Source organism: Drosophila biarmipes, chromosome 2R (assembly GCF_025231255.1).
Source record: "Drosophila biarmipes strain raj3 chromosome 2R, RU_DBia_V1.1, whole genome shotgun sequence".
NCBI lineage: Eukaryota > Metazoa > Arthropoda > Insecta > Diptera > Drosophilidae > Drosophila > Drosophila biarmipes.
The window spans coordinates 14,137,451-14,158,285 of NC_066615.1; the positions used below are offsets into that span (position 1 = coordinate 14,137,451).

General features: G+C 40.5%; 2 protein-coding genes across 6 annotated transcripts in view; both read left to right on the forward strand.

Annotated features, from left to right (window-relative positions):
- LOC108036901 (neurogenic protein mastermind) overlaps positions 1–20,835 on the forward strand; it is a 72,312-nt gene that overhangs the window by 28,991 nt on the left and 22,486 nt on the right. Inside the window, exons 1-2 of one of the 5 annotated variants that reach the window (XM_017113283.3) lie at positions 13,784–13,967; positions 20,362–20,756. The exons of 2 other annotated variants lie outside the window; for them this stretch is intronic. In XM_017113283.3, the coding sequence (XP_016968772.3) occupies positions 20,745–20,756 (12 nt within the window). In that variant the 5' untranslated portion in view covers positions 13,784–13,967; positions 20,362–20,744. Of the gene's footprint in view, positions 1–13,783; positions 13,968–20,361; positions 20,757–20,835 lie in introns of those variants that run through there. 2 more of the 5 variants (XM_050887856.1, XM_050887857.1) reach the window with 2 other exon arrangements.
- On the forward strand, positions 10,688–11,253 carry LOC108036902 (acylphosphatase-2). Its single transcript, XM_017113285.3, has one exon. The coding sequence runs from the start codon at positions 10,807–10,809 to the stop codon at positions 11,170–11,172; it is 366 nt and encodes a 121-aa protein (XP_016968774.1). The 5' UTR covers positions 10,688–10,806; the 3' UTR covers positions 11,173–11,253.

Genomic DNA, 20,835 nt, shown 5'->3' on the forward strand with positions numbered 1-20,835 from the left:
ATTAAATTTATGAGATTGTTGATTTTGTGCCTTTGCAAACTCTGTCGGCCGATGAAAGCCCAGCGGCGGAGACAAAAGCCAAAGGGTTGCGGCCCGATCCCTTATTTGATTTGATTTTATTTCACTTTATTTCGCCAACCCAGTGTGTGCGAGCACACCCAGATAGCTGTAAAATATCTTTGGTTCACATTTAAATCCGTAATTTCAATTCAACTTGTCGTGTTTACACACACAATGCATAATTTATAGAAATTTGTCTGCAGAGCGCAGTAGCGACAGAAGCCGAGCAGCGCGACAGGGACAGCATTAGGCGGGGAAAAGAGATGGGGCGTGCGGTCTCATGTAACCTGAAGTAGGGGAACGCGCGCCGTTTGCACAGTGGATTAGAAAAGTTCGGACAGGGGCTTAGGAGACAGATTTATCCATTTTTTCTAACAATTTTTACAAATTTAAGCTAAGTGGGTCAGTGTAATTTTGTATTAGTTCAAATATTTTTATTAGAAATTATATGAGCCCTAAGAACAGAACGTACTTTTTCTTTATTTATATACTATTTTACTATATAGTATGTTTACTATACATGAATACTATTATTATTAATATTATTTACCTTTACTTTTTTTACAAAATATAATGTTTTTACCTGCAAATAGTTTTCAATGATTCCAACGTATATACTGACTTTTTTCAAATATTTGAAATCAATCATTATATATTGGAGTGCCTTAAACTTGATTGAGATAGTTTTCTTTAAGAATACTTTACTTTAACTTTTTAGTTGGATATGGGACAGAGACATTTTATAAAATAAACAGCTCGATCTTCTTTATATCTCAAGCCAAAATATGAGTCTTTTTATATAATATTTATAAAAAGTAATTTAATGTCTTGTAGCTATGTAAGTTGTAGCTTCTTTCGTAATACTTCAAAGCACTTCTTATTATTTTTTGGGTGCTGCAAACTTTTCGCTGATAGTGTGTGTCCATGGGGCACGGAAGAGCCCTGGCACGCAGTCTCTTCCAGTCAGTCAGTCGGCAATCAGTCCGTTCTCCTAGCCCCCTCGACGACCTCCTGCAAACCGGCGCCCCTGCCCCTGCTCCTGCCCCGCCCCCGGCTCCCTTCTCAAGTGTCGCATATGGCAGGCAACGTGTGCGCGCTCCTCTTTCTCCCCCTTTCTCCGCCTCTCTCCGCCTTTCTCCGCCTTTCTGCTCGCCCTTCCTCGATTCGCTGTTGTTCGTTGGTTTTGAAGCTCCTGTAATGGGGCGCCTCTGTGGTCCTAAAGGGGGGCTGGCTGTGGTGAGAAGGGGGCGTGGCAGGTCCGTCCCCATATCACAGTGAGTGCCTATACATGTATTATGGTGTGTATGCCGGTGTGCCTGGGTCTGTATGTGTGTGTTTGTGTTAAACTCAACGAAGCTTAAAAGCTTTGTTTGCACCATGAAAGACTTCAATATTTGTAGTCTGTATTCCTCCACTTGATTTCCCGGCCGATGGTATGTAAACCGAAAAAACAGGCCCTTTTTATTAGCTGCGATTGAATTTAAGATTGGGGTTACTTTCTCACTTGAACATCAGTTTTACAGTTTTAAAAGTTCCTCTTTTTGTTTGAGTGTTATATGGTGAAGGCTAAAACCTGTTGAGAATTAAAACATCTAAAAAAAATTTTAAGTAGGATATAACATGATTTATAAGGATAGTAAAGTAATAGTTTTCAAAAATTATGTAGTAGTAATATATTAAATTATATGTTTTAAAAGTCTCGTCTCTATATTTTCATAAGTACTTATATTAAAATGCATTTTATTTATGCGCTTTTAAATGCATTATGAATTCCCCCGATTTCCAGGGTTGCCCTATCTATGCATGTGGTTGTTCCTGCCTATGGTAAAGCCCTCTGGTAACCCCTATACTCCAAAAAATAGCCCCTTGATCCCCTACTTCGCCCCCCTCCCCACGGGCTTCCCCTCGACAAACTGTGCCATTCTATTGAGTGCCGCGCCCACTTTTCACGCACGCCCCTTCGCTTGGCCGAGAAGTGCAAGGAAAGCGAAAACGGGCAAAATGTGGGGTGAAAAAAAAGATTGTTGAGGCAGCCACATAATCCACTTTTGCATCAGCCAAGCTGGCAGGGATCCCCGTGCGCCGCCGCCCCTGTTTTGGAGTGCCTTTTGTTGCTGCGGAGAAATATAAAAAATAATTGGAAGTCGCTTGCAACGATGTTGTCGCTCTCGTCAGCCCCGCCGTTGACGTTTTGCTTGTTAGCTGCACTCTCTCTCCAGTTTTCCTCCCGATTTCCATTTCCCAACTTTCCCACTCCCACCCACCGCCATTCACTGCTATGCGGTTTCAATCTTTTCCCTGGGCTTCGCTTTTGATTTGACTTTTGTTTGCTGGTGATTAGGAGCTCAAGGAGGCAAAAGGAGCAGGATTTGTTTAAACAATTTACAAATGCTTCATTGAGTTGCAAGTGGGGGAATTGCAGGGTGCAAGGATATTTCTGTTTCGGTAGCGCACATTTTGGGGTGGAGCATTGCCTTCGGTGAAAGTAATTTAAATTCAAACAAAGCTGAAAAATTTCAAAAATTCATTGCACCCATTTAAAATTTTAAAAACAATAAAAACATACAATTTGAATAGGACATGACTAGAAATTTGTAAAACTTACAGCGAATACTTTTTGAGTGTAAGCATAGAACATAAAATATTCAAGATGGTATTCAACATCCAGTTAAAATTATGTTTTATCCCACTTTCGTCCTCTAATTTGGTTTATGGCCTCGTATTGCAGCAATTTTCCAACCCGTTGACACTTTCTCCTGTCTACAGTAACTTTTGGATGTCCTGCTAAATTAATAACTCCGATTGAGCCCCTTTGGATCTTTACTCAGGTCGCCCACCACTCCCCTAATCTTTGTGTTATCCGTCGTGTTTTATCAACACTTTCGCATCATCTTGGCCCATCGTCAGTGTCGTCATCATCATAATCATAACTATTATTATTAACGGCAGAGAAACGAGCCTATTTAGCGTCAACAAGCACAAAATCGTCTGCTACCCCTTGTGCCAAGAGATAGCCTTATGCTATCGTGCCACCTACCGAAAAACCCTCCCCCGAGGGTTTTGGCAGCCGAAGAAAAAAGCAAATTTCCCACAAAACTTTAGCAGGCGATAAAAATTTGTCTACATTAGCTGAGAGAAAGGGCGAGTAAGCGGCACGTTGCACAATTTTGTGGCATATGCCGCACGACTTTGCACCGCCCAAAATTGTGGATTAAATGTAATGATACACAGTAAATAAATGTACCAGATTACTTAATAATAAATATTTTATTGTTTTTTATTTTCTGCTATTCATTAAGAGCTACTTATGTAAAGGTGATGCTTATCTTTGTGGTTGAATGTAAAATATTTATATTGTTTTATCCAACCAAATATTTAGCTTAAAAAAACCAATAATGTTTTACAAATATTACCGTACATAATGAATAATATTCTTATTTCTGATAATTTGTTTGTAGTCAAATTTGTTTGTTTTATATTTGAAAGTATTTCTTTTTTTTTTTACCTAGCTTAATTTTTCTCTGTGCACCCCCAAATGGCTAATCCCCCCTTTTCGTTTTGGCAACTATCTTTATCTGAAGTTCTCTGTATTTTGGTAACAATCTTAACGGTATTCGGCATTCGAGGCAGTCCTCTCGGCCACCTTCGCTTCGTGTGTGGGTGCCGTTTACAAGGGACAACAGTCGGTCTGCTGTCACCCCCACCCATTCCGTCCCCATCCCTCCCCCTCACAAACCAACAAGACCCTGCACCCCCATCCTGTGCAATTTGTGGCCTGGCTTTAAGTTTCTGGCTTAAGTGCGCATGTCCTGGACACGAGATTGTCTGCCCGCTTTCCTTGCTCAATTATTGACGAAAAATTGTGAAATTTGCCTGCCTGCTGGATTCTGTTAATTGCCTCCCACCACCCAGTGCAACCCACTCACAGCACCCCGGCAGCCTTCACCCACGCGTATCTTAACCCACCTCAACCTTCGCTGATCGAATTAACTGATTTTGTTGTTGTTATTCCGCAGTGCGTTGACATAAACAAACAAAAGTTCACACTGGGGCAAAATAAATAAATAGAGTGAAAATTTCATTTCGTTAAATGGCGACGTCGACGATGTCGCTTAATTGAATATCGTCCAACAACAAAGGCGAGGGCAAAAACAACTACGAAAGTTCTCCACTAGCAAATCCACTTGACGACAAGCAGCTAAGACAATTGCAGAAGGCGTGACAACCCTTTCCCCTGTCGCCCCACCACCCCACCATGCCGCCCACTTTTCCACCCATCTTTCCACTATGCCTTCGTCATTGCATCAAAACAAAATTCAATTAAGTTGATTGCAAATCGTTGCCGTCAAAATGAAGACGAAAAGAAAAACAGAAGGAAGTGAAATCGAGCATAAATTGCATAAAATAGGCTTTACGAAGTGTATTTAGCCTGCAGAAATTATAATATTCGTGTATATGTTTTAAGTAACAACTATTTTTAGCAAAAAGTACTAAGGCTTTTACTGCGTATACCTACTAGTTAAAAATGTTTTAACAAAATTTTGAAAATATAAAACAGAGGGTTGGCGTACTTTGCGTATACGTAATGTTAACATTGAAGCAAATATTTTTATTGTTTGTAATATATACGTTTTTGAGAGATTTTTAGTAACTTAGGCACTATTAATTAAGGTTTTATATCACCTTTCGCCCTTAAAGAGTAGTACATTTACTAAACAATTTTATAAAAAGTACAAACTGTTAATTAAAGCTTTCAGTTCATTCGTTGACACTGTATTTTCTACTTCCATTTTCCCCTGTGGTCTGTTCGTGTCATCTATTGGCCAACTTCTCCTGGCCGAGAGGCTAATTGGTATTGTCAGCACTGCCGCTGTCATTTAGCCAGTATAATATTACTATTTTTTGTAAAGCCACCGATACTTACATGGATATTTAAATCTAAAAAAATAAATATGCCAGCTGTATAATTTATACTTAACCAAAAAAATGTTGTTTTTGTCAGTGTGAATGATTTATTTAAACATTGCACGCGTGTATAAAAACTATTAATTAATTTACAAAACATATGCGAGGCTTTCAGTGCTTGGCAACAGCAAAACAGAATGCAATTTTTCCGCTACGGTTGGCCATAGTTCCACACTGCGTATGTGTAATGTGCCACCTGATTTATTAAGAACAATGTGTGGTGAACAGAAATATTAAAACTAATAGGTGTTAAATATTAATGAGGAATGATACTTATCAGAGCAGAAGTATTAGGTTATTAATTTTAAAAAATGTTTAAATGTTAAATATTTACAAATTTTTAACCACTTCAAGGAACTCTTCCTTCTCAATATTGCTTGTTTACCCTCCGTTTATTTTGTTTCGCACAAATTGGACGAACTTTGGGTAATTGTACCTCTAATTGCTTTATTACAGCTTTAATTGCTCGTTCTAAAAACGCTCGCTGTTAATTTACAGCTGTTACTTAACAGCCGCGCAGGAGGTGCGAAAGAGAGCGATGCTGTGGGCTAGAAAGAGAGGCACAGAGTCACTTAGTCAGGGCGATTGCTTGGCTTGTTTTTGTGATGTTTCCATTGTTTTGTTTTGTTTTGATTCGCTTTACCTCCGACTGTTTGTCTATGTTTTCTTTCTCTCCGTTTCCCTGTCTTCCGCCCAACTCCCCCTCAATCTCTCGGCTTTCCACTCGTTTCCCGAAACAGGGAGAAAGACCCTTTGTAAATTTTAATGGCAAATCTGCTGCCATTTGCGGCACATTTCGCGTACAATTTTCATTTTTGTTATGCCCACATATTTATTTTCATGGCTTGGCCTAGGTGGTTGGGTGTATTTGGTGGCGTAGCATGTAGGCCCTGCGCTCGCTTTTCTCATACACACGGAAATATCTCATGGGTATTACAAATAAATGAATCTGACAAGATTTATGCAAAACGGAGAGTATTTCCTTGAAGTATGCAACAATAAATTATATTTTGGAAAATTAAATGAACATATTTAGAGCATACTTTCAAGAGATTTTCTTGTTATTAATAGAATCATACATGAACCTAAAACGAAAACAAATAAATACATACTATTTTACTGATAGCAAATAAATAAATAGAAATTCAAAAACGAATGTCTGGTTCGGCCCAGTGTATACTACATTGCTAAAGGGGGCGCACTTTACATTTGTTTTGTTTATTTTGGCGTGAGCGTTGCCAGCCACGAGAGCATGGAAGACATGGCCACCGCGATTGAGCGAGGGAGAGTGGGATAGAGAGAGCGCCAACGAGTGAGTTAGTGTGTAGTGTAAGTGAGTGGGGAGCCGGCAAGGCAAGAGAAAGAGAAAGAGAGTGAGAGAATGTCGATGGCTCTCCTTATTGTTGGTGCTTTTGCTGCCGCTGTTGCTGGCATGCCATTTCCCGTTATCAGTGGCAGACTTTCTGCCAACCTGCTGTCGCACGCTGTTGGCGTCGGCGTCGGCTTCGACGTCGCTGCCACTGGCTCTGCCTTCGCTCAACGGTGACGCCACAAACGCCGCACAGTGGTAACAAATCAGGGATAAGAAAGAGTTTTGGAAATGGAATATATATATTTAATCCCCCAAACCAAATTAGTTTACGTTAATAACAACCTATTCAAGAAGGATTTTGTTTATTTGGTTTTTAGGGTTTTAAATATGACTTACAACAAATTTTAGTCAAGACAACTTAAAAAAGTCTAGTTTTGGCAGTTTTTATAGTAGGCTCTCTTACCAAGTAATTAGTTTTTTAAGTTCACAAAATCTTTTTACAAAGGAATGATTACTGGATCATTAAATTTAAAAATAAAAAAAGCGATACTTGCCACAGCTAGAAACCCAAAATTGAATGGTGTTTTTGTCCATCAACTTTATTGATTTTGAATCACTGTGCCTCATTTTATGTCCCTCATTTTGGATTTTGTGCGCACGCCGTGCCAGCTAATTTTGGATTTTCTAAGCGAGCCGAGTGAAATATTTTTAGCTCTTCGCCTGCGACGCAGCTGCGGCGTCGGCGCGGGCAGCGACGTCGACATGCAGATTTTTGCAATTGTTTGCCTTATTTGGCCGCTGACGTGATTTTGTTGTTGTTGTGGTTGCTGTATTTTTAGCCAGTTGATTTATCATTCTCATTGCGTTTACGCTGCATTTGTGGCTAATCAGTATTTTGTCTCCTTTTCTCTCGTTGCAGGTGAGTTTCCCCTTCCCCCCGCCCCCTTTGACCCATCGTCGCATTGTTGTTTCGTGTAAATGTGCATGAAGTGCAGATAAAACCGTAAGTTGGCTAAGTATCCGAGTATTAGGGAATCGCCGTTGCCTGAATGTTTGCATCATCGTCGAGTTATTTTGATAAGCCGAAGCCAAGATCACGGCTTACGTATACGCAGCGTAGGACAGCTCAGTGACTGAGTGTGTATAACAGTTCGCTGAGTGGATTCTCTGGATTGCTCAGGCATCGCAGAACCGTAAATCCAATTAAAATCAGTAAAACTCATTGAAAGAACACTAAGCTTGGATGCATTTGTTTTTTACCAAACTAAACCAGAAAAACTCAACAAATATCAAGTCTTTCAAATTCCCATTTAAAAACATGAATATATATCTTTTCAGTTGTACTTTTTTAAGTTAAAAATTGTTTTCTTTTGTAAATATATTAGTCACTCAGTTGTAACTTTATTTCTTTATTGAAAAATATTCTCTGAGTACTATATTAAATTAAACATATTTTTCATATGTTCTTGTTGCCTAATCAAGTTTTAAAGCTCTTCAAAACACTTTGAAATTTGTGTTACAATTTTAATGTAATTTTTATTTTAGTAAATTTTCTTACAATTTATCGAGTATATTTTTAAAATAACTATACATTTTTTCTCTGCTCGGAAAATAATTGTGTCATTTGCGTACACAAATCAATGTGCGTGTGAGTGAGTGAGATATTAAAGGCCAAGACAAGTCTTCATACTTCAATCCCCCCATTCACCTAAATACTCCCCCTTTCGTGCTCGAAACGAATCCCACTTCTTTCTTTTATTATTCCGATTTTCCTATGCAACTGTATTTGTATTTTCTCAGCTTTTCCACCATTTTCCGACCGCTCTCCCCGCGTTCTCCGGCTTTGAAGTGTTTACATTTTGCGTTTGAATTATCGCTGTTTTATATGCTTCGCTTTGATTTTCTATTCACTTGTTGTTATTGCCCCGTCTGCTTTACTTATTTTAAGCTAATTTTAGTATTTAGCTTTCGTTTGCATTTCAATTCAATTTGGAAAACGGCGGGGAAAACGCTTTGGACTGGGGTAAGAGCGAGTACTGTACTTCTTATTTTTAATTTCCAATTCGATTTAATTGTGGTTCTTGTTGCTTATATTTGTGTTGCCTTTCTCTGTTTTGATTTGTGTGTGTGCGCTTGGCGCCGTTTAGCTTGGCGGCCAAACGTTCTGAAAGATAAAAAATTCTATGAAAATATTGTGAAGTTTTAGGGTATATAAAAGGGATTTACAAACAAGTGTAGAAACTTAAAATGTATCTAGTAAATCTTTGAAATATCTTGAAAACTATAAGATAACCACTCTTGAGTTGTTAAGAATATCGAATTCCAAGTAAAATAGGATCAAAACATCCTTATTTTGACGATCACTTTGAATAATTTGTATTAAAAGGATCCCCCTTATTCGAAATATCTTCATCATTATTATATGTATAAATCCCTCTGTTAGTGGGGCTTATCTGGTATTTATCCGTTTTGAAAGATCCCACTTTTCTTCTCTCTCTTGAAAGCGGCTCTCTTTCTCCCACTTCACGCAGTTTGCCTTCGGAGAAGCCGAGTTTTGTTTACCGACTGGTTGCTGTTGTTGTTGCTGTCGCAATTGAAGCGCAGTTTCTGGCAGCAACAACATGAGCTATACCTATAGATACACCAGATATACCTCCATGCCTCCCTACCCGTAGCTACAACAGCGAGGCATGCGAAATCCCTTGAAGCGTTTCAACGTATTTTTTAGCCCCCGTCCACCTCCTTCCACATTTTGCTGCGCTTCGGTTTGTTTGATTTGGCTTGCTCACCTTCGGCTCGCCAACAACAATATCGAACGGACGTCGACGGCGACGGCGACGGAGGCAGCGCCACCGGCAGCGACGGAAACTGCGACGTCTCAACCTGAAACTCAAGCTGAAACTCAAAACGAACCCGAGGCTCGTGCTGTTTCATTTGAATGGGCACACGACGGAGTTCGAGTTGGATTGGCCGCAGCGTGCCGGCCAAATTGGAAGCCTTTGGTTCCACTTTGCGAAAACTTTAAAATCGCTTAGCAAAATTGGCAGCTTTAGGGCCATTTCAACATATTTTCGGTTCACTTGAGAGTGGTCAGTGCAGGCGGAAAATCTTTGGGAATGTCTTATGGTCCAAGCTACTGTCGGACTGGGAAATTAGAAACATTTCGTTACACTTTTCAGAAAAAATTAAAACAAAATTTGGTTTTTAAGATTTGTAAAGCTGATATTATAGCTTATATATATAATAATTTATTTAAAAATTAAAAAGTGTTTGGAAACGTATGGTTTACTATTAGAATAAACTAAAAAAGAATATTTTCAAAATAATTAGAGATACAAAATTATTATTATTGTTTAGATAATTGTTCCCATTCAGACTTTGAGAATTTCGAATTGATTATCTCACAAAAACTCTTTTGAAGAATTAGCTAAGCCTTGGCCTGACTGTTCTTAATTGTGAAAAAATATAATTTATGTAGTCTTCGCAAAACCAATATTCAGAGGCTGTGTGGAGGGCACTTCTAGCTGTAGTCATTTATCACAGGCTTCTTTTGCAAATACCTTAGCTCCCAGGACCCCTGTCACTTTGGGCTGGCACCATCCCCCCAGTTTTCATCCCGGGCCTAAGCCATAAATATCGTATTAAATATTTGCCTCAGAATCGCGTTTACATTAACGCCGAATGTTGTCTGTTTATCTCGCTAGTTATTGTTCGCCTCGCATAGGTGGTGTTTTGCTATTTTCGAGGGGGGTGGCCATGGGCTCTGGCGCGGGAGTTTGTGCCAAGGGGCGAGGAGGGTTTCGCCTCTGGTTTGGTGGTTGCAAACTTTTGTGGCATTGCCAGTTGATTGGATTGCCATGAGATGAACTTGGCGTCGCATGCGAGTGTGCGAGTGAGTGTGGCCAGTGATTTATGGGTCCCCCGTGCTGATATGGGATATGCTATATGCTGCAGATATACAATAGATACAATGTCATTAGCGCCCTGCCCGATACAGCGCCGTTTTCGGAGATCAAACCCCTATGTTTTGATTGTCATGATTGAAGGGGAGGAACAGGTTTTAAAATTGGAAGCAGGACTTTCTGCAGTTTCTAAAGTGATACAAGTTTTGGTTGTAATACTATAAGTTATAAAGGAAAGCAAATACCATTTTTGTGAGTCCAAGTTATAAAAGATATATCAATTATTTTAATTTTCTCATTTAAAATCAATAGTTTAGTTCCCTTTTTAGGTTTAAAAACTACCTTTAGTTTAAAATTAGATTTTTCCAACTGTTAGATTTTTTTTTTATATTTGGGATCTATCTATAAAGCACCTCCCGAATAGCAACCCTTGAATGTGCAAAAGAGCAAGTGTCGACATTTGAGTAACGAACATTGACAAAAACGTACTAAATTTTCACTAGTGATTTACTCTCTCGATTTTATTGGAGATTTTGGTAGAAAAAAAAACAAACAAGAATTAGAAAGATGATGCAGCCGGGGGACCAGATCTTCGCCTGCGGCTTCGAGATCTTCGGGCGAGTGCAGGGCGTGTGCCTGCGGAAGCAGACCCGGGACTTGGCCACGCTGAACCAGGTGCGCGGATGGGTCATGAACACGGACGAGGGCACGGTCAAGGGGCAGCTGGAGGGCACCCTGCCCAAGGTCAACGAGCTCAAGTTCTGGCTCCTGAATTTCGGCAGTCCGCGGGCGATTATCGAGCGGGCGGAGTTCACGCCCACCAAGGAGATCACCTCGCACAACTTCAGCCGCTTCTCGATTCGCTACCACCCCGTTCCCGCCCCCAGGAAAGGCCCTGCAAAGGAGGACATCTGTCTAGAACCCAAATTGTAACTGTGCCATTTGTTTGTAACCGTTTGTTTCGGGCCTTCGAATCGAGCTGCCAATAGAGCCGAGCTGCCTCCGCGAACATCATTTATAAACCTCAAAAGTGAAAAACAGGCTGCCAGCACCTAATTAAGCCGCACAAAGAAATGCTCAGCGCAATTACATAGGGGCTGGCACATCCACAACTTTTTTAATATATAGGTGTATGTATAGCGGGGTATATTTATGTGAGATGACTTGGTTAGACAGACACCTGCAGCTTCAGCTTCAGCCTCAGCTTTAGCTTTTGCCTTAGCTTCAGTTCCAGCTTCGGCTTGGCCACATTTCCAGTTGAGCGACGCCCCAAACTGGCAATGAGTTTTTACGACACACAAACAGCAGCCAGCAGCCGTGAGTCGAGGCAACAGACAGTACTGGCTACGCGGAATATCTAGAATAACAACGGAGAGCAACAAATATTTATCGCCATGCGCCTGCAAGAGCGGAGATTGAGAACTGTAGTTGAAGGGTGAACATAAGTTGAATTCGTCTTAAAATAGATGCCAATATAGAATAGATTAAGTTAACAATAAATGGTTATACCAAATATCCCATAAGTAAATAAGTACATTTTTGTTTGTACTTTGGTTCAGATACAATTTTTTAGGACTGAAAGATACAATTTTTTAAGTCATGGGAATTTTTAGCACTTCCACTAGGTTGTCTAAAATATTTTGTATTAATTAATGAAAGAGAAATGGTCATATATTGATAAAAATGATTACTAAATATTATAATCGAGGAAGAAAAAAAATAAGGTACTTTTACCTGCTCTAGTGTTCACCGTACCTAATTAGGAATTTATAATTGACCACTACATAAACTTCTTGATTGAAGATCGTAATGTTCTTGCCATGTCGTTCCTTAAAAGAAACATTTATGTGATTTTGCTATGCATAGCTTGGTTTCAAAACTCTTCACATCCAATATTTCGCCATAAGCCAGAGTGTTTTTATTTTCGATTCTGGCAGAAATCGAAGTGCCACATGCACGTCTTATCACATTTTCGAGTTGTCCAAGTGTATCGCAACTTGGAGCGAGAATTCAGTTGCCCGTCGCCTGGTGTTGTGGTTGTTGCTGCCGTGTTGTTGCTGTTGTGCTCCCAAATGCCCTCCATGGGTCGCTGACTACCACGACGCCTCTGCCCGCGGCTGGCGTCGCTGCCGGCTGCTCCGTCGCCGAGGCACTGCGCATAATCACAACAAAATCAAACAAACGAACGGCACCGCCACAGCGGCATCAGCAACAGCGGCAGCAGCAACAGCAACAGCAGCAACATCATCACAGCGGCAACATCACCGCAACAGCAACAGCTTCGCGGAAAAGTGTGCGTGGATGTGAGCCTGTGTTGGCAACTTCGTTGCGTGTATACCAGGCGCCCAGATTTTCCGAGAGAGCTGAAAAAGAACACTTTCCACCGTTTTCGCATACGGAGTGGAGTGTTCCCATTTGTGGATGTGGATGTTGCGCTTGCGGAATTTTTATAGGTTAAGCTGTAAGCGTTAGAAGGGGGAGCAGGGGCCGGAGGGGGTGTGGCAGGGGCGGTGGGAAAAGAGGGAGGCTGTGGCAGTGGCCAGCAAAGAGGGTTGTTGGTGGTGGCCTTAACTAGTTTCAGCCGGCCGGTGTCGTTGCCTTGTAAACGAGCTAAAAATGCGAGATAAAGAGAGCTTCCCTACGAGTCACTCGATTTTTGAGTGATTCGTAGAAAACCCCCCTTGAAACCCCCTGGGAAGCCCCCTTGAAGAGGGGGTTTGCCCACCCCCTCTCGAATTCCTTTGCGCATTCCTCTGACGTTGACGTCGCTGCCTGTTTCCGGTGTCACTTCCTTATTTAGTTGTTCACGTTGTTTGTTATTCGGTTTGTTGTTGGCCGTCTTTGGGGTAGGATTTCCTTTGCTGTCCTTGTAGGCTCAACCCAATTTAACAGTCGTCAGAATGTAGAGGCGAATTCAATTTGCCTGAAAGCCCAGGCCCAACCGAAAACACGACGATCATTAGTTGGATTATTATTAGTCTATTAGTGGTAATCAAATTTATGGCACAAATACAAATTGAGGGAAAACTTTCATGACGCCAAGATGGAAATTGAAAACACAGGCCTGGGAAGGGGGGGGGGGGGGGTGAGGCAAGACAGGTTGTCGCGGCATACATAAATGCAAACACTTTGTGCAAATATTTGTGTCATTAAACAAATGACAAACGAATTGGTTTCAACATGAAAGCAGAGAGGGAGAGAGAGAGCAGCTGACATGCAACATGCTAACAGCAACAGCAGCAGCTTATCAGCCGACTGTTAGGCTAACAGCAACATCCCCGCAGCAACACCCCCGCAGCGACACCCATACCACCACCCACCCACTCGCACACAGATACTCACTCATCGCAGCGCTGCAACAATGCAGAAAGCAAACTTTCTCGCTGCCGGCGTCGCTGTTGCCGTCGTGTTGTTGCTGGCATGGCTGGTGTTGCTGCTGTTGTTGCTGCCGCTGCTGTTGCTGCTGGCGTCGCTCCTCGGTCGTCGGTCGAAGTCGGTTCGTTTGGTTTCGCTGACAGCGGCTCGTGCCAGTACTCAACCGACTGCCAAACGGCGCACGACAAACCAGCAGCAGCAGCTGAGCCACCAGCAGCAGCAGCAACACCAGCAACAGCAACAGCAACACTAGCAGCAGCAGCAGCAGCAACACCAGCAGCAGTAATAGCCGTACGGCAGCAACAGCAACACTAGCCAAAGAAAAGCTGAGCGTAGTTTTTTTTGTTTCTGCGGTTCGTTCCTCTGCGATAAAAACACAACAGCAACATCAACTACTTCGGCAATATAGCAAAAGAAAACAAATTAAAAAAGAAATACTAAAAAAATGCACTTAAACTTAATGAAGAAATAAAGTGTTCAAGTGCTTAAAAAAGTTTGTGTCTAAAAGTGAAAACCAAAAAAGTTACAAATTATTGAAAAATAACAAAAACCAAAATGACGCAAAATTTCTTATCAATCTGAGTGATTCAACCAATATATACAATACATAGAAACTATTTTTTAGGGAATAAAATCCTTATCAGCTTCATAGCAAAATAGAGCGAAGATTTTATAATAGATCTAAAGCGATCAAAATTACGTTTTTATGTTCGAAAGTCTTGTGTTTTTGGAAATATTTCAGCAGATCTTGAGCTATATTATTGTGTGCCCTAAAGCAAATCTTTTACTCATCCCCGAGTTCACTGTCGCATTTATTTAGTTGACATTTTATTCGTTTTTTTCGTATCTGGTTCTTGTGCGAGAAATTGTGCATGGCAAATGCAGATTTATTGGGTGCAGACTTCGTAAGACTCGCGTAAGACGTAAAGTGGCAGAAATTAAAAATCATAAATCAAAAGTGCTAAATAAATCAGGAGGAAAATTGAGCAAAAGGTGTGCGTGTGTTGGTTGTTGCTGCTGGTTTTTCCCACACTTTTGACTCGATTGAACCATTAATTACACTGCATTAGATCCGTTTGGGAATTTCTCTTCGCTGTGCATAGTTTTGTTTTTCATAAATTATCAAATTTTATGTTCAGTTGCTAGCCAGAATATCAAAGAAAACATTTTCGCCAAAGATTTCTCCGTGTGAATCTGTGTGTGTGTGTGTGTGTGTTGACTGTAGCTCAGTGTGTGTTACGCATTTTGTTAAGACAAGTGGCCAAGAAGTGGGGAAGGAAAGGGCGGAAGAAGAGGAACAGATCTGAGCGAGCAATTGGTCGTTTGCAATGCCCTCACCGAAAAGTGGGGCATGCTCACAGTGCCATGAAGTAGAACACGTTTGGAATTGTGTATCTGCACTTACGTATTCATAAAGATGGGCCTACACTAATATACTATTTATGCATTGGTTTGTGTGCCTGCAGTGTGGAAACAATTGGGCTGATTAACGGTTTTGAATTATGCAAATTTCGATGGTTATCAGCGGGGGCACACAGATACACGTAGATACACACCTGCTGTTACAGTTGTATGATTGCCTCGTTTTAGCTACCTTTTTTAACGGGGCTTTATCTGTCTATTTAATGAGTATGATATTTCAGATACTTGGTTTTAAATATGCTTATCTACAACTATAAAGTATTTCACATATGTGAAAAGTGAAAGAAAAAGTTTTAGTACTCTACCGCAGTTTTAAAACAGTAACTAAAATTGTTTAAGCATTATTACCTTAAATGTATCTATGCTAAAAATATATCTCGCCCCATATTTAAATATATTTACTAAGGTTAAGATGATGTTTTTTGTAATGTCTCTTAACATTTTACAATATTTTTTCGACTTTTTATTGCAAGAGTTCCCTATACCTTTAATACTAGAGTATCCCAAAGTTAGGCATCTTCTAGAACTACTTCCGCGCTTCTGGATTTTCGTGTACAATTGAATAGTGAGAGACAACAGCGTTTAGGAATTCTCGGGCGAAACAACAGCCGTAGCAATCTTAATAGTAATAGCAATAGCAACAATTGCCTTTGAGCGAGCAACAAGCAAACTGTGAAACCAAGCCGAGAAATCTGGCTTAGCCTTTTGGCGTTGCGGAAATTGATGCTGCCACTGCCACTGCCAACGCCTCAGTCGGCGTCGGCGTCGCTGCCTGCGACTACATTAATCTTACTTTTATTGCTCTCTCCGATGTTACTGTTGTTTAATTAATTTTTGGCAAACATAATTTCCCACTGGTCGCCAGCTCAGTTCAATGAGTTGAATAATGATTTATAATTCACTTCATAATTTTCTCTGTTCGCGAATTTCCTTTTTAATAATATGCAAAAAGTTAATAGTATGGAAAATGTAATGCGAGTAAGAAAGGGGGGGGAGTGAGTGGGGTGGAAAACGAGGGCTGCAAAGAGTAGGACGCTAAACAAGGCCAAAACATTACGCATACGCCGCATGTGGCGGGCGAAAATGGGGTAAGAAATGGTTAAAATAGCCAGGAATTAATTGGAGGCGCTCGCTGGGCGGTGGGTGGTGGTTAGTGCAGGGTGCAGGGGCGTTCTGTTATGGCTGACACTTGAGCGGACGTTTTAAGTTACACTTTTAATTAATTGTTGTGAATAAATGATGGCACACTGGCAAAGGAGAAAATGCGCCAGAAGAGCGGGACTGAAAAAAGAGGTTGACAGGGTAAAATGTGCAAAATAAGTGCATACTTTATAATTAAAAATCTGATATTGTTTAATATTATTTTAATTTTTTTTTATAATCTTTATAAATAAAACCCAGAGTGATAAGATCGTTGGGACTTGACTGTTGCTTGACTGTTTAAATTTTACTGGCAAAACCAATGCCAAGTGACCCATGATTTAATGGTACTCGGAAGTTTCAATTGTATTTCAGAGATAGGAGTTTTCGCAGATGCTGTTATTCTTAAATTTTAAAGTGTGCGTCATAAGGGATCCCAGCTATAAAATAATATAACATTTGGTCAAATTTTCTAAATTCCTTAACTTGTGCGTTCGATAACCTTAATCTTCTCAATTATACTCTTCTGCCACGCCATGGCCTTGTCCAGCGCCATTTTCTGGGGAATCCGAGGCGACTCCTCCTCTATCATCTTCCAGTTCCTGTCTCCCAGCACCTATATACCATACCAAAGCATACACTGTAGCAGCTAGCAACTAGCAACCCAACCAAGTAATCAAACAACACGAACGCAAAACGAAGGCTTTCCACGAAACATTTGGTGTGCTTTTCTGTTGCTTTTTGCTGGGGACGAGACGATTTCCGTTTTGGGGCTAGCTGCTATAGAGCTATGTATTGCTGTTTTCCATTTTTTCTGGTGCTGAGTGGCCGAGAGTGTCGGTTTGGATTCGCCGCTAATTCGCATTAATCATACGACGCGTTGGACGCGCTCTCTTTTGTTTATGCATTGGAATCATGAAAACGAAATTCGTACAAAACTGAACTGGTCGCCAACGTGGAAAGAAGCTTTTCCATATTTTTATATTTTTACACGCACAAATTTACTAGCTCTCGGCGGTGGAAAGAGAGGGAGATACGCTGGGGAAGAGAGATGGGTGACGTCTTCTTACTCACGCTTTTGTTGTTGCTTGTTTTTAATGTGTCAAGGTTCGCGGCATAATTTCTGTTGCTTTATTTCATTTGCGCGTAAAGCAAACAGAAAATATATCAAAGAGCGAGGCAGACTGATAGACAGTGATGAAACAGAAACGAGTCATAAGCCGAGAAATGCCTGACTTTCTTTTCGAGAAACCAAACAAAAAGAACTGTGAGAAGTTGAAAACTGAAGAAATCGGTTTCGATAGGATTAGTTATAATTACAAAATAATACAAATTTGTTAGCCTTGGAACACAAGGGTTGTATTTGAAAACTTAGCTAACCCTACCAAACATAAACTACGTTATTTTCGATCTTTTACAACACTGGAATTGAATATTTTTTCCCCTAAAATATTTTGTAAAAGTCCTTATGAAATTGGGGGAAGGCAATGCATTTTGCTCTAATTTCCGTTTAACTTGTCACAATGTGACCACTACTTCAGTGAGCCCAACCTTCGATTTTCAGTATACCCTAGACCCCAGACACTTGCTTGCCCCCCGACAAAGTTATTAAGCCCCACCACCAGCGAGACATAAAAAAGCCAAGACGGAGGCCAGAACGAAGGCAAAGGCGAAGATGAGGATGTCGACGTTGGAGGCGACGCATCGATAAATGTAAATGCAGTAAATGTAGTGGGGAATTAGGGGAGATGGCGGCGGGCATGGGGGACGGGTTCGAAAGGGTTGGGGGAGGCTAAAGGGTACGACTATGCTGTAGTAATAGGTGGAAAAGATGGCTGGTGTGTGAGTGGGGGTGGTAATACGGCGAGGGCAAAACATTTTTATTACCGCAGTGGAGTCGTAAAAAACTAAATTACTTTTAAGTTTGTAAATTGTGTAAGCTACCGCTCTCTTTCTGCCACAGTATAGCGCTCTCTTTCTGCAATAGGTTACATAGCACCCCTTACATTTCCTTCCCTTTGCCATTTTCCCACCGCTTTTGGTCAACGCAAGTTTGCATTCTTTGTGTCACGTTTTCATCGAAAGATACCAAAAACACAGCTACAGATACAGATACAGCCAGCGAAAGAGACAACAGATGTGCAGTTAGAGGGCAGTGAAAGAGACGGCATGATTGATGGTAGGCAGTAGTAGAAGAAGCGGCAGTGGTCGGGCGAAGGGAAAAACAAATTTATGAAATGTCATTTATTCATAATGAGCCAAGCGAATGGGAAAAGTGTTGGCGCGTGTATCGAAGCAAATGATAGTACACAGAGAAATGGCGAGGAGGAGCGGGAGAAAGGGGAGAAATGGGAAAGATGGGAGAAATGTGGGGATGGCCGAAACGGGCCAATTGTGTGCATTGCATTTCGAGTGTTGTAAAGTGCCATAAACTTATTAGGCGAAAGTGTTTCGTGAGTGCGAGAGATTGCGTTTGAATGTGAATGCGTAATGAGTGCCTGTTATTCACTTTGTTATTCATTTGGGGAATAGTTTTGCAGCTGAACGTAATTGATTAACCAGCGATTGAGTGGCTTTCGGTGACCCTAGAGCGGGTCTGCAGCTCAAGAGGACCTTTGGGAATCGTAAATAATTTTTCGATAAAAACATACAACTGTAGACCATATATGTTTTCAGATCAACTTAAATAAATTTAAAAGTGTGTTGAACCACAGTGTTCAAAATTATAATTTTAGATTTTATGAAAGCAAATTCCTGAATTTAAGTAAGGCTTCCAATAATCGAATCTTCACTGTCTTAGAGAAAGAAAGAATTTTTAAAGAATTTTTTAAAATTGTGGTAAATAATTCTAGACTCCGCATACGACTTACTTGCGGTTATCCAGAGCATTTCGCAACTTCCCGCTCACTTGCAACCGAGTCCTCTGCTGCTTCTTCACGTTGAAGTATTATATCGTGTGCACTGAATATACTCACACAGATACAATTCCAAACACAGATACAGGCGCACACCTCGCGACCCCACTCACATGTCATTGTGTTGGTTGCTGCGCCTATTCGCGGCTATTTTGTATACATTTTGCATTAATTAAAAACAAAATAAACAGCAAAAGTCGCGCGCTTCGCCTGCACGGAGGCATGAAAATAAAAACTGAAAAGCAAACACATTCTGATTTAAATGTGATTGTTTTTCTTGCTTTTTTCGCCTTCGTCTTTCATTTTTTTCTCCGCTGATATTCACTTTACAAGCAAGTGGAAATTATTTGAGTAGGGTTTTTTCGACAATCCTATACCACATTAGTGGGTCTTAATGAGTTAAATTGGGTTTTAAGTGGAAGAGTTAAAAAAAAGATTTGCAAGTATTTCAAAAATGGAATATTAGGTAATCACATATTTTCTGTAAAAACTTTACTTTATTTGCTTTAAATACAAATGTATTGTATGCTCTGGGTTTTCCTGCATACTTTTAGACACCTTTATTAATTATTTAGAAACCCTGGTAATTTTCAAAATTGCTTTTTCTATGCGAACGTTTTTAATTCAGATTAAATAGTAAAAATAATCTTTAAAACTAGGAAAATTGATTTTGAAATCTATAAACATCACCATATTATCTGAAACGGTTTCAATATCCTTCAACTGTTTCCTACTCTACCATAAATACTATATACCCTATGGTAGTGCGATTGAGGGGTATCTGAAGCGCTGAAGTAAAGCAGAACAGAGGCAAAAACAAAAGCAAAAGCAGCGCCGACGCCAACACAACGCACACCGGCGCACAGTCGCTCACACAGATACTCTGGTGTACTGGTTCTCTTTTCTCAGCCACTGCGGGGTTCTGCCACTGATTAGAAGTGTCTTTGCCTTTTATGTTATTGTTTCTGCTTCTAGGTACCTCTCTCCGTGTTTTTTGTGATTTTTTTAAATACATTTTGTGACATTTTTGTTTTCTGCCACTGCCTTTGTGCACTTGCGATTTTCATTGAATTTCGCTATGGCTTTTCAATAATTTTTGCACGTCTTGCAAGTGAATTTCTTTTGATTACTCTTGCCAAGTCAGCGATGTTGTTGCCATTGTTGTTGAGTGTTAATCGAATCGTGCGGCCCATCAATGCGGCGTATAAGCGGTATATGTACATGTGTTTCATTAATTTATGTGTAATTTCTCTATGTGTGCGCACTGCAGCTGAACAAATCAAATTTCAATCAAAAGAACAAAAGATCGAAGGAGAAAACTGTAGACCAAATCAAAAGCCAAATGCGCCCGCGAAGTAAACTCAACAAAATGCTATTTTTTCGACGCTGCTCAGCACTGTCGAAGTCGTTACACAACACCGGCCCGAAAAGTTCTCCCTATCGAGTAGTGGTAGCCTAAAATCTCCCCACAAATCCCTGGCTCGAATCTACCAATACGCGCGCCTCGAACTCGTGCCACAACTATTTAAACTTCTGTGTCTAAATATCATCGAAGTGTTTCCCCAATCTCGTCGCTCGACTCTTAATGTCTGAACTAATCAAAAACTAAACTTAACTTCGCCCAAGCCAGCAAAAGCTAAAAAAGAACTATCTATGAATATTTGGGTAAGATCTGGTGAACTATATGAGGTTTTATTATTGAAAATTAAATGAAAGATATATTTATAAAATAATCCTTTTGAAA

Excerpts from the sequence above, each read along its gene's own strand:
- LOC108036902 (XM_017113285.3), top strand. The coding sequence starts at position 10,807 with ATGATGCAGCCGGGGGACCAGATCTTCGCCTGCGGCTTCGAGATCTTC.